General features: G+C 53.7%; 1 protein-coding gene across 1 annotated transcript; it reads right to left on the bottom strand.

Annotated features, from left to right (window-relative positions):
- Positions 1-152: 152 nt before the first annotated feature.
- On the bottom strand, positions 153-6124 carry HAS1 (hyaluronan synthase 1). Its single transcript, XM_065898641.1, has 4 exons — positions 5423-6124; positions 3746-3971; positions 3006-3138; positions 153-828 (listed from the first exon to the last, which is right to left on the bottom strand). The coding sequence occupies exons 1-4, from the start codon at positions 6032-6034 to the stop codon at positions 153-155; spliced, it is 1647 nt and encodes a 548-aa protein (XP_065754713.1). The 5' UTR covers positions 6035-6124.
- Positions 6125-13827: the final 7703 nt, after the last annotated feature.

Raw genomic sequence — 13827 nt, 5'->3', positions numbered from 1 at the left:
GCTGAAGAGTCTTGGGTCAAGCCCCTCACTTCACAGAGGAGGGCAACTGAGGCCCAGAGGGTCACCCGGCAAGTTCGTGGTTCCGGGGACCCTGGTAGGTCTCCTCTGGCCGCCCCCGGACCCCCCTGAGCGGGCGCCCCGCGCACCTGGACTCACACCTGGACGCGGTAGCCCCCCGCTCGCCTCCGGCAGAGCCTCCGCACCCGCACCCAGTAGAAGGTCAGCATGATGGCCCAGTAGCCCACGTAGGCGCCGGCCCCCGCGGCCAGGTGGCGGGCCTCGGCCGCGCGGGAGGGACCGCTCCAGTCGGACCGGGCCTCGCGCACCACGCTGCGGACCAGCCCCCCGAGCAGCAGCAGCGCCCAGAGGGCCAGCGGCAGCACCGGGACGTAGTTGGCGGCCAGCTGGCGGCGGCCCGACGTGCCCCAGCCGCTCTGGTTCATGGTCGCCAGCGCCAGGAACTTGGCGGGCAGGAGGCCGCCCATGTAGAGGGGCGCGTAGAGCGAGAGCAGAAGCATCCGCAGGCAGCCCCGCAGCCAGGCCGCGAAGGCCGCCTTGGCCAGCGCCACGCCCTGCACGCACAGCAGCACCCAGAGCAGCGCCCACGGGCGGCCCGCGTAGAAGAGCCGGAGCACCGTGGCCGCCACGAAGAAGGGGAAGAGGCCCGAGACCACCGCCTCGTAGGTCATCCACGCGTGGTGCCGGTGCCACCAGAGCGCGTTGTACAGCCACTCGCGGAAGTACGACTTGGACCAGCGCGTCTGCTGGCTCAGCCAGCGCAGGAAGGATGAGGGCGTCTCCGAGTAGCAGCGGGACCGCGAGGTGTACCTGGGCGGGTGGGAGGAGGCAGGGCCGTCAGCGCGGCTCTCCTTGGGGCCCCCGGACAGAGAGCGGGAGCCAGAAATGGCCATGGGGCAAGTTTTCTCGACCTCTGTGGGCCTCGGGGTTCTTGATGCCCACCTGCGTCCTTGGACTCTTTAATCAGTAGAAATTGATAAAAGGCCAGAGGAGAAATTCCAGTAAGGCTTTACTGGGACTCCTGCTGCAAGTAACAGGTTCCCTGGCTCGCTGGGGGAAGGGGGAGGGGACACGGGGACGAGCTGGTCCCTTCCACGGGGTGAGGGTCGGGGCGGATCTGTGGGTGGGCTGGAGGGGGTAGCTTAGGTGGTCTGCCCAGCGCCTTGGTGGTGCCGTAGGCAGGGATCGTGCGCATGCGCAGGACCCTGCTTTTGCTCCCCACACCTCAGAAGTGGCGGTTGAGTTTGGGCCTTTTTGTATCTTGTTGTTCATAATTTGCCCCAACCGCGTATGTGTGCAGTTATTTTTAGTCTCTTATAGTTTCTTTGTATTTTGTTGCTGGAGGAGAGGTGTTGTTTAGGCGCAAGCACTGCAGTGAAGGGCCCCAGGTCCCAGGTCCCAGCCTGTCTCATTCTCCTGTGTGAAATGGGGTCAGAAATGGTTCCTACCTAATAGATGAGGATTAAACGCTAAGTGCTTAGGACCAGTACATAGTACTTGCTCAATAGATGATAACGACTACTACTATTTTTATTATGACTAATCTAACTACTGGCATTACTATTATCACTGTGGTATTACTAATGCTATCACTAGTCTATTACGAATACTATTCTTGGCAGGCACCATGGTGAGGAACAAGCCAGGCATGGTTCCTACCTAGGGTAACCCATGCGTTAGAGCTTCTCCATGGAACCATCAAGCTCCCTTCCAGTGGCTCTGCCAGACATTACTAATCAATCCCTCCCCGGTTTCCAGCCCAGCCCACGCAAAGCTAGAATCGCTTGTACGGAGCATGACCTTAGGTGGCCTCCAGCAGTCAGTTTGTTAGGAGGGGTCAAACTAGTCTATCCCCGCGGGCACTGTTTGACGGTGTCCAGTCTCCTTCCCCTGTGTCACTTGGCATCCTCAGTGGCCTCCCTGCTAATCCTCTTCCTCCCTGCAGTCTGTACTCAAAACAGCTGCAGGGATCCTGTTAGAGCAACATGCCACCCCTCTGCTCAAACCCCCTCCTCGTGGCTCCCTCATCTTAGTTCACAGTTCTCACTGTGGCGCACAAGCCTTTCATGCGTGGACACCTCCAGCCCCACCCCCGTGGACTCTGTCCTCTCCTGACACTCTCTCCCTTGCTGCATTATTTCCCGCCCATCCTTATCTTACCCTAATTTAACATTTCACTCCCTATCCGGAAACTTCCTGGCTTTATGTGTCACCTTCACGTGATCGTTATCTAATACACCGTATGTTCTACTTACGTATTTTATTTATTGTCTGTCTCCCCAGTCAATGTAAGCATGAATTTGCATCTCTTTTGTTTGCTGCTGCATCCCCAGAGCTGAAAACCTCGGCAGCACTTAAAGAATACTTGTCAAGTGAATGAATGCCCGGGTTCCCTTGGTATACCCCGAGTTGTCTCTGGTGCTGTCACTGAGTCGAACTTCATAGAAATCCCTTTCCCCTGAACTTCACTGGTCTAGCCCATACACCCACCGAGCCTCATTGAATCACACCTCTTCTTCCTGAAGCACTTACTAGAGTTGAGGCACTCCCCTCCTCTCCCACTTGAATCTTCTCACTCACTCTCTCACTAGTGAGATCCCACTCCATCGATCTCTTTCTCTCCCCACAGATTGGGGTAATCCGTGCTCTCTGTGGTAGAGCCATCTTGCCCCATCTGAGGTTGTACCTTCTAGGTGGAATTCCCACCCTCACCTTGCCCTACTTAGAAGGGTCCACTGGGTCACACGGTTCAATGCAAATGCCCCTATGGTATCTTCCACTCTCCCCTAAAGTCTCACTGGGTGTTGCTCCCTGATCCAACACAAATGCCACTTGTGCTCCATATGGCTTCTTTTCCTCTCCCCTAAAAGCTCACTTGAAATTTACTTTAGGTTTGGAGAGTTTCCAGCACAGGCACACACACACACACACGTGTGGATACTCATTGGCCTCTGCACGCACCCAAACACCCTGTCCCCTCGGCTTACTTGGTGGCATAGCCCATGCTAAGCATGCGGTTGGTGAGGTGACGGTCATCCCCAAAGGTGCAGTGGGTGCCCAGGAACTTCTGGTTGTACCAGGCCTCAAGGAACTGCTGGAGGAGGTTGTTCCTATATAGGCCTAGGTGCGGAAGGGGAGTACAGGAGCGTCAGCCTCTCCTGTTGCCAACACCATCCCCAGCCCTAGCTCCAAACCAACTCGTCTCCAATCCCAACCCCATCCTTAACCATCTTAATCCCATTCTCAACCCGTCTCCAGTGACAACTCCAGCCCCAGTCCTGTTCTCAACCTCAAATCCCTCCTCACCCCCACACCCATCCCAAACTTGCCCCAGTCCTGTTGCTGACCCACACCCACTTTGACTGCAAACCCATCCCCAATCTCACATCCATTCTCAGCCCCATCCGCTACCCATCCTCATCCAAAAACCCATCTCCAACCCTAAACCTAGCACCAACACTGTCCTTGACTCCAAACCCATCTCTTCTCCTTCCCCAAACCCTCCCCCTGCCCCAATCCCAATCCCCAACCACAGCCTTTCTCCAGCCCATTCCCAACACCAAAAGCCATCCCCACCTCCAGCTTCCAATCTTATCCCTATCCCCAGTTCCTGCCCCAGCCCCATCTTTGTCCCCAATCTCAATCACGTCTTCCATCCATTCTGGCTCCCCTTCTCCCTTCCCTCTCTGCCCCATCCATGGCCCTCCCAAGCCCTACCCCTGCTCACCTAGGGGACCACTGATGCAGGACACGCAGTGGAAGTAGCTCTGGCAAGCCCGCTCCACGTTGAAGGCCACCCAGTACCGCAGGCTGCTTAGGAAGCTGACCCAGGAGTCCAGAGGGTTAAGGATCCGCACGTCGCCCCCAACAGCCCCTACCCGGGGGTCCTCGTCTAGCACCTGCACCAGCTCCAGCAGTGCCACAGGGTCCAGCCTCGTGTCTGAGTCACAGACCTGTCAGGTGGAAGGGACCAGGGTCAGCCGAGATCCCTGCATGGGGTTGGTAATTGAGGGGAGGGCACCAAGGGAAGGGGAGCAGCTGGGACACTCTGCAGCCAATCTGAACACAACTTTGAATTTTTTAGTCACTTTCTTTCTTTCTTTCTTTTTTTTTTTTTTGCAGTACGCGGGCCTCTCGCTGTCGCGGCCTCTCCCGTTGCGGAGCACAGGTTCCGGACGCGCAGGCTCAGCGGCCATGGCTCACGGGCCCAGTCGCTCCGCGGCATGTGGGATCTTCCCGGACCGGGGCACGAACCCGTGTCCCCTGCATCGGCAGGCGGACTCTCAACCACTACGCCACCAGGGAAGTCCTTCTCTTCCTGGTCTTGAGGAGGCGAGCTGCCATGAGTTCTATGATGGCAAAGAAACAAATTCTGCCAACAAACACATGAGCCTGGAAGAGGTCCCTGAGCGCTAGATAAAACCCAGCTCCAGCTGACGTCATGACTGCAGCCTGATGATACCACGAACAGAGGATCCAGTTAAGCTTTGCCCAGACCCCTAACCCGTGGAAGCTCTGAGACAATAAATGTGTTTTGTTTCAAGCTGCCACATGTGCGGAAATTTGTCGTGCAGCCATTAAAAAAAAAACAAGGCAGTGCGTTAATGAATGAACCACTACATTGAATGGATGAATGAACGCCGCCAAGGTGAACAAATAAATCTCTATGTTGAATAGATAGGTAAACGGATGGGTGAATGGACAAGAGAATCTCAACGCTGAACGAACGAGGAAGGGAAGAAACACAATGCACCAATCTCTACATTTAGTGGATAAGTGAATGAATACGTGAATGCGTGATCGCCGTATTGGATGGACAGATGGATGCACGAATGAGTAAAAGAAAGAATCTCTACATTAGATGAAGAAAAGATGGAATCTCTGCATTGAATGAGTGAGTAAATAAAGGAATGAATGAGCTCTATATTGGCTGATTAGATGAATGAATGAGTGAAGAACAAAAAGGACTACAATGAAAGAAGGAAAGGGAAGAGGGAGGGAGACATTCTGTATAGAATGGATGAATGAATCTTTATGTTGAATGGATGGGTAAACGGATGGATGAGTGAATGAGTGAGTTAAGGAAAGTCTCCGCATCAAATGGATAAATGAGCGAAGACACGAGAGAAAGAAGGAAGAAATCTCTTCGTTGAGTGGATAAATGAATGAACAAAAATAAATGCGTGATCTCCCTATTGGACAGGTGGATAAATGGGCGTATGAATGATTGAGGGAAGGAAAGAATCTCTCCACGGAATGGGTGGATGAATAAAGGAAGGAAAGAAGAGGTTCATTCTAATCTCTAGATTGAATGAGGGATCCGAGGGAAGTGGGATTCGGGGTGTTAGGGCCACGGATGCGGCGCGTGCCTTCCACCCGAGTGCCTCGGGTGCCTTCCACTCACCTGCACGTAGTCCACCGAGTCGCCGAGCGCCTTGAAGGCGGTGTACATGACCTCGCGCTTGCCGCCCCAGCGCTGCGCCACGCACACGCACCTGCGCGTCCTCACCAGCGCCTCCACCGCCAGCCGCCCGGGATCCTCGGCCTCCACCTCCCGGTAGGCGCCCTCGCCCGCCGCGCCCGCCGCCGCAGGTTCCCACGGCTGGTGGTAGTTGCTGTCCCACACGTAGGTGGCGGGGTCCTCGTCGGCGAAGACCTCGCGGAACATGTCGACCATGTAGAGGTCCTCGGCGCGGTTGCCGTCCACCACCATGAGGATGTGCAGCCGCGCACGCGGGTACACGAGGGCGCGCGCGGACACCAGGCACTGGCGCAGGTACGCGGGGTCCTCCTGGTATGCGGAGATGGTCAGCGCCACGCTGCGCGCCGTGGCAGCGTCCGGAGGGCCCCGCGCCGCCGCCCGCCGCGCCGCCGCCGCCACCCGCCGGTGCTCCAGGTACGCGAAGAGGCTCTGCGCCACCAGGTGCACCGAGAGGAAGGCCCCGTAGAGGCCGAAGGCCAGGAGGCCGTAGCGATCCGAGGCCAGCGGCACGCCGGCGGCGTAAGCCCAGGTCATGAGGCCCAGGACGAGCAGCGCGAAGGCGATGGTCAGCACCCTCCGGGCCAGGCCGGAGCAGTGGCGGGCTGCAGGGCTGGGCTTGGGCACGTCCTGCCAGGGAGCGGAGAGAGGGGATAGGAAAGGGAAGAGGGTCCTGAAATGCCTCCAAGGGGAAAGAACCCCCTCCCTGGGTTTTGTTTCCAGGCCAGTGATAACATACCCTTTTCGTAAAGAAAATCCCCTGGGTACTGCAAAGTTATTTTCATTAACGAAAATAAATGTGGCAAACAGTTATCGAGGCTGAATGCCTGCTTCAATTGATTCTAATACATTTTTTTTTCACATTTTTAACAGCTTTTAAATCCACGAAGATTACACTCAGTGGAGTGTCACAGTTTAATTAACAAAGGTTTCCCGCCTCCTTCTTAGTGGCACAGAAAATAATGGTTCATCTCATAAAGGTTTCTCAGTGTTAAGATAATACTAGTAATACTAATATACATCTAAAAGAAGAGAATGCAATGTGATATGCGCCAGGCAGTGCTCTAAACCTTTCATAGGAACTAACTTATTTGAGTCCTCGCAACAGCCCTATAAGGTAGGTACTATGATTACCATCCCCATTTTACAGATGAGGCAACTGACTCACACAGAGATGCAGCAACCTGCCCAAGGTCTGCCTGGAAAGCAGAGAAGCCAAGTTTTTTGTTTGTTGCATTTAAGAAAATTGTTATTGCAGTATAGTTGACTAACAGTGTTGTGTTAATTTCTGCTGTACAGCAGTGATTCAGTTAAACGTATATATTCTTTTTCATATGCTTTTCCATTATAATTTATCACAGGATACTGAATATAGTTCCCTGTGCTATACAGGAAGACCTTGTTGTTTATCCATTCTATATAGAATAGTTTGCATCTGCTAATCCCAAACTCCCAATCCTTCCCTCCTCCCCCTTGGCAACCACAAGTCTGTCAGAGAAGCCAAGATTTGAACCCTAAGAATCCAATCACTAAACCACAACCTTACATACTGGCTTTACTCCTCAGGAGCGCCCCGGGCCACAGATAGTGTTTCCTGCTGCCACCATACAGATGGCAAAACTGAGGATTGATTAGCCAGGAGGAGTGGCTGGCAGGGCCAGGTGTCCAGTACATGTGGCTGGTACAGCTCAGAATCAAAGGGGAGGAGGTGCCTCTGTTCTCTCATCTGTAAAATGGGGGTTTAGCCCCTTCCATGTGCCAAGCACTGCTCCATGGGAGGTAGGTACTGTTACCCCCTCCTGTTACAAGTAAGGAAACTGAGGCATCAGGAGGTGTATTCTCTCGTCCAAGGTCCTAGGCCCCACCGTCCTCTATGCTAAACCGCCTCCTCTGTCACCAGTTCCCATCTCTTGGGCTTATGATGAGTTAAATGAATCACTAAGTTGTAGAGCTGCACTGTCCAATAAGGGACCCACCAGCCACATGTGGCTACAGGACGCTTGAAATGTAACCCGTACCACTGAGGAACTGGATTTTTCATTTTATTCGATTTAAGTGTTTAAATTTAGATAATGATCCTTAATTCAGTTATTGGAAAGCTTCTATGCCTGTTTGGAACAAGTAGGGTCTGTGAAGCTTCTTTTTCAACTAAATTTTACAAAATCTAAAAATACAGATCAAGTATCTCCAGTGAAAATATAGCATCTTCATGAGATGGGCCACACATCTGGATTATGAAGCCTGAACGTGGGGAAAAAAAGAAAGTAAAGTATCCCATTCATATTTTTGCGTTGATTACATACTGAAATGATAATATTTTTGATATATAGTGAGGGTCGGCATACTATGGCCTCCTTTTTCACTACGGCCCCGCAAGCTAAGATTAGTTTTTATGTTTTTAGAAGGTTGAAAAAAGTGAAAAGAAGAAAAATACTTTGTGGCACACGAAGATTTTATGAATATACACACTATTATGTGTAAAATAAACAACAAGGACCTACTGTATAGCACAGGGAAGTATACCCAATATTTTGTAATAACTTATATGGGAAAAGAATCTGTAAAAAAATATATATAACTGAATTACACTGCTGTACACCTGAAACTAAGAGGACATTGTCAATCAACTATACTTCAATAAAAATAAAGAAATAAAGAGAATTATATGAAATTCCAACGTCAGCGTCCTTACGCTGACGTATTATTGGCACACCACGCTCATCTGATTACGTATTGTACACAGCTTGATTTCTCACTATGCCAATACTCAATGGTATGGCCCTCAAAACCCCAAATATTGACTGTCTGGCCTGGTACTGAAAAAGTTTGCCGACTCCTGATAGCTTGGGTTAAAGAAAATGTTATTATTAAAGTTAATTGCACCTGTTTCTTTTTCTCTTTTTAGTGTGGTTACTAGAAATTTTAAAATTATGTATGTGGCTTATATTATGTTTCTCTCTAGGGCGGAGCTAAGGTACAGCTTTTAGCCTGGTTCTAGTAACCGGTCAGTATTAGCAAGTATTATTTCTTCTGGAATCCTCCTTCTCTGTCTCTGCCTGAGTTTCTGGGGGTGGCCCAATTCATGCTGGGCATCAGCGAGACGGCTGGGTACCTGGAGGGTTCTAAACCCAACAACAGTCATGATAACACGTGTCGGCTATGGACGCACAACTCCACACGTATACTCACACGTGATGAGAGACACACAGAGCGTGCCCCCATAGGAAAACACTCATGTTCTGAAAGATGACTCCAGACACCTGCCCTTAGAATTTAGTGATCCTGAAACTAACCGACATCAGCCCCCCTCCACCACCACTGACAGCCACACAGGTGAACTCCAGGACACACGCCCTTCAGCAGGAAGGAGAAACACCAGGAAGAGATGCCCAGGCGGCAACCAACACACAGACACCCACCCGTGGGTCTGGAGCAATGGGGCAGATGCAAATTTCAGAAAAAAATAGTAACCGTTGAGACTGAACCATATGAAATTGCTATTTTCACCAGTCAAGAGAGACCGGAGATTGGCGACTTCATTTGGCTCCACTTCATATATACTGAACACCTGAAAGTAAAACCCAGAGCCCCGTGTCAAGCAAACACAGCTCTCCTCCCCCTTTCCTGGGCACACAGACGTGCACGGATTCACAGTCAGGTCAACACCGTCAGGCCCCATCTGACACGCGTACAGGCGGGATGGCACACAACTCACAGGGGCGCTGTCCGGCACCGGAGCACACGCGAGCTCCCCAGCACTGGCGGTTCCCCGCACACACGTGGTCGCACACGTGCTGGTGGTCCCCCGCCCGCACAGCCGCAGTCACACACACACGCACTCACACACACACCTGTCTCATCGCTGTGGGTCCGGCGGGCCTCTCTCCTCTCCTGATGGCTGCTCCCCGAGTCTCTCTGCTGCCCGAGAGCTGGGGGTGATTTGAAGAGAAGCGCGGGCGGGGGCGGGAGGAGGGGCTGACGTCAGGGCTGAGCTGGGCCAGGGGCCCTGAGGTCACGGCGGAGAGTCAGGCAGCCCCACCCGCTTCCCGCTACCACCCGCGCCGCGCCAGGCCTCCCTTCCCAGCGCCCCCATCCTCGCCGCCCTTCTCTCTCCCGCTGAGCACCCCCATCACACCCCCTCCTTTCCCCGTCTCTCCCCTCGATTTCTTCTCCTCTCTCTCTGCTCTCGTCTCTCCCTCCACTTCTGGATTTCTCTCCATCACTTTCTTTCTCCCCACCTCCCTCTTACTCTCACGACCTCTCTTTCCTCCTCTCTCACGCGTGGCTCTCTCTTTCCCCCTCTCCCAGACCTCCTCGCCTCCCCAGTTCTCCTCCACCTCAGTCTCCGCACACACTGCCCCTCCCGTCGGATCCTCAGAATCCGTCTGGGATTGGGTTCCCCGGGGACTGGTGGCGGCCACTGGCAGATGCAATCAGATGCATACACGTGAGTGCTTGCGGGTGTGACTGTGTGTGCGCTGGCCTGGGAGGCCTTCTGTCTGGAACTGGAGCTGTGAGTGAACGTCTGAACGTTCAGTGCCTCATTGATTCGGGTCCACGTGCGTGTGCTTGTGTGTGTGTGCGCGCGCGCGTGCGCGCGCCCGTGGCACGAGCGCGTGCATAGGTGCCAGGGTCTGGGACATTGGGATTTGTCTCCTCAGAGCCTCCAGGGTAAACTCAGAGCTGTTGGTCAGCTGCCCCCAGGGAGCCTGGGAAACTGAGTCAGAGCAAAAGAAGTGGCCTCGCTCAGAGACCAAAGAGACAGGGGTGCTGGGGTGTCTGAGTCCCCAGCTCCTCAGGACTAGAAGACTCAGTGATAAATGTCATTGTTTCCATGCCCTTCCTTTCATGATTTAAAGAAAAAAAAAATCTCTGTATCTAGTTCTTTCTCTCTGCTCCTCTTAGTATGAACTGATAACTTCTGTCTCTCTCCCTGTGTCTGTGACTCTGATTATGTATTTCTGTACCTGACCATCTCCTCTCTCTTTGTCTCTGTCTTTCTCTGAGTCTATCATTTTGTCTCTGTCTCCCTGGCTTCTTTTCTCTGTCCATCTCCCTGTCTGGTTCTTTCTCTCTGTGTTCCAGTCTCTCTCCTTGGCTTCCATTTCTACCTGCTTCCTTTTGGGTTTGTGTCTGTCTCTAAATTTCTGACTCTCCGTCTCCTGACTTTCTTGTTCTGTGTCCCTCTTTCTTTCTCTCTCCGACTTTTTCATCCTTCTTCTCTTTTTTCCTTCTTCCTTCCTCTGTGTTTCTCTGCCTGTGTCTCTCTTTGTATACTTCTATCTCCTTCTTTCTGTTTCTATCTGTATCCTTAGCTTTTTATTTTTCCCTGTCTCCCACGTTCTGTTTCTCCCTGATCTCTCAGTGGCTGCCTGATTCTCCTTTCTCTGCATCTGTCTGTATGTCTCTCTCTCTCAATCTCTCTCCTACCTCCATCTCTCTGCATCTCAGTGTATCTCTGATGCTCTATCTCTGTGTGTGTTTCTCTCTCTCTGACTCTCTCTCCCTCTCATACTGTTTCTCTCTGTTTTTCTGTCTCTAAGTCCTCATGTCTCCCTGCTGCTTTATCTCTTCCAGCCTGTTCTGGAGCTTTTCCCCTGCAAGATGCCAAGTCCTCACTCCCTGGGTTTCCCAGGACAGGCAGGGTGTGCTGTGCCCACACCAGGTTGGGTCTCTGCCTGAACCTGGCTGTCAGGGAGAAGAAGGCTAGTTCAGGGCCCCAGTCAGGGGCACCCCACCCACCTCGCCAGGGCAGGGCCGGCCATTTCTGAGTCTCTGACGCCGTTGCCGGGAGCCTAGGCCACCGCCTGGTGTCTGGCTATGTCAGGATGATGGGTCCTCCAGTGGGAGCCCAGCCCAGAGTAGGAGGGGAGGGTGATTCCTCTACCCCAGGATTGGGGGGGGGGTGGCAGCCCGAGCTCCACTCAGAAGCCGGGCAGTTGGCTGCCCAGCCCCTCACCCCGCCCTGCCCGGGTGGAGCAGCTGTATAAAACCAAATGTTTCCAAAACCGGAGTGTGGATGAGGGAGGAGGAACCAGGACATTAAACCCCAATAGTTTCTTCCACCAGGATCCAGGAGTCCAAGCCCCCAGCCTTTCCTCCCTCAGACCCAGGGGTCCAGGCTCCCAGGCCCTCCTCCCTCAGACCCAAGACCCAGGCCCCCAGCCCCTCCCCCTTCAGACCCAGGATCCAGACCCCCATCCCCTCCTCCCTTAGACCCAGGGGTCCAGACCCCGGCCCCTCCTCCCTCAGACCCAGGATCCAGGCCCCCAGCCCCTCCCCCCTCAGACCAGGATTTCAAAAACCTATCCTCTCCTCCCTCAGACCCAGAAGTTCATTGTCCCAGAATTCCTTGCAGGGAGAGATGACCAAGGCTGGAAGCAGCCACGACAAGAGCTGAAAGACAAGGACATACCAAGTGGGCACTCCCACAGGAGGCAGGGACTGGTAGCGGCGGGACCACCTCCTGCTCCCCTCACTAACAGCCATCTCTCCCAGAATCCTCCACTCCAATGGTGGCTGATCTCAGGTCCCTACCCTGGGTCCACAGTGGCCGTCCCAAGACTTCCATCAACATCGCAAAACCTCAGGCTGTGGTTTACAGAACACAGTACCAAAGAGCGAAAGTGGGGAGATAATAAGGCCGAAATGGAGAAAAGGCAAGGGAAGGAACATTTGTTCCCTATAGGGACATCTCCTGTGCCCCTCGTGGGCCAAGCTCTCAGCTGGGCGATGCTGGGCACACAGAAATGACTCAGACCCGGGCCCTGCCCTTGAGGAGATGCCAGTCTGGTGGAGGAGACAGCTGTGTAAACAGAGGATCACAGACCAGTTCGAAGACAAGGACGCATGAACCCAGCAGGAGAGTCAGGGAGGGCTTCCTGGAGAAGGTGATATCCTGGAGGCGGTGAGCCCTGAATGTTGAGAATTTAGTCAGGGTAAGGACGGTGGGGGTGGGGCTGGGGGTTGAAAGGTGGAACATGAAGGGCATCCAAGACAAGGAATATCCTAGACAGTCCGGAAAGTACCTGGGAGTTGATGTTGTGGAGGCTGAAAGGGTGACGCACAGGGGTGGGTGCATAGCAGGGTCCACCCCACGCAGGTTTTGAATGCCAGATTCAGCGGCTGGGACTTTGTCCTGGGTGCTGGGGAGCCATGGGAGGTCTGGGAGCAGGGGAGAGACAGGGTCAGCTCTGGGTGCCTGTGAGGGACACACAGAGTGCAGAGACTAGGAGCTTTTGGCCAGGGTGTGTGGGTGTCGGGTTCATACCAGGGTCTTCTTTGGGAGAAAGAGAGCAGAGTGTGAGCTTGGATGCAGGCAGCAGCGGTGGGACCAGCGGAGTGCTCGGGGACCCGCAGAGTGAGGGAGAACAAAGGCTGGAGAGGAAACCCTGAGGATGGAGGAGACAGGGAGGTGGGCAGCAGATGTGGGGGGCAGACCCACTGAGCCTTTCCTCTGAGCTACTTCTGACTACCTTTGCCTCCTTTTGGAGCTAGGGAGGGTGAGGATTCTAGGGAAGCAACTTGAAGAAGTCTGTGTTCTGTTAAATGCCTGAGTCTAGGGGTATGATTTCTCTGCAAGGTGTCCTGAGGGGGAGGGAAGTGCTTTGGGAGAATCTAGACACTGAGAGTCAGAGGAGAAAGGAAGAGGGGGAGGAGGTGGGGAGAAGGGAGGGGGGAGGAGGGAGGGAGGAGGGAGAAGGGGGAGGGGGGAAGATGGGAGGGAGGGGGGGAGGAAAGAGGGAGGCTGGCTTACCTGACCACCCTGCTTAATATGGAAACCGGCCCCACCCTGGGACTCCTGACACTCTCTACCCTCTAATTGTTTTTTCCCCACAGCATTTGTCACCTTCCTACATAAAGTATACTTGCCCGTTGATTCTCTTTGTATAATATGTGTCTCCCTTGTTAGAATGCAAGCTCCACACAGGCAGCAGCCTTTGCCTGTGCTGTTGGTGACTCTGTTTCCTTGGGGTCTGGACCCGTGCCTGGTACACAGTAGGTGCTCAATAGATACGCGGTGAATGAATGAGTGAGATTGGGATGGAGAGTCAGAATGGTCGATGGAGACAGGAAAGAGGAAGAAGAGGAGGAAAAAGGGGGGAGGGGAGGGAAGGAGGGAAAGAAGGAGGAAGGGGGAGGGAGAGAGAGGGGAGGATGGGAAGAGGGGGGAGGGAGAAAGACCAGAGCTGGGATTCTACCGCCCTCCCCCACCGACTACCCAGCAGCTGAGAGGGATAGGATGGGGAGTTCCCAGGGACGTGGGACCCTAGGTAAGGCTTCCCAGGAAGAGCAAGGATCCCAAATCTGGGAGCAGATTGCCTCTGGAC

Source organism: Phocoena phocoena, chromosome 20 (genome assembly GCF_963924675.1).
Source record: "Phocoena phocoena chromosome 20, mPhoPho1.1, whole genome shotgun sequence".
Lineage (NCBI taxonomy): Eukaryota > Metazoa > Chordata > Mammalia > Artiodactyla > Phocoenidae > Phocoena > Phocoena phocoena.
Note: the sequence above shows the minus strand (reverse complement) of the source record. Positions and strands in the feature narration are given on the sequence as shown.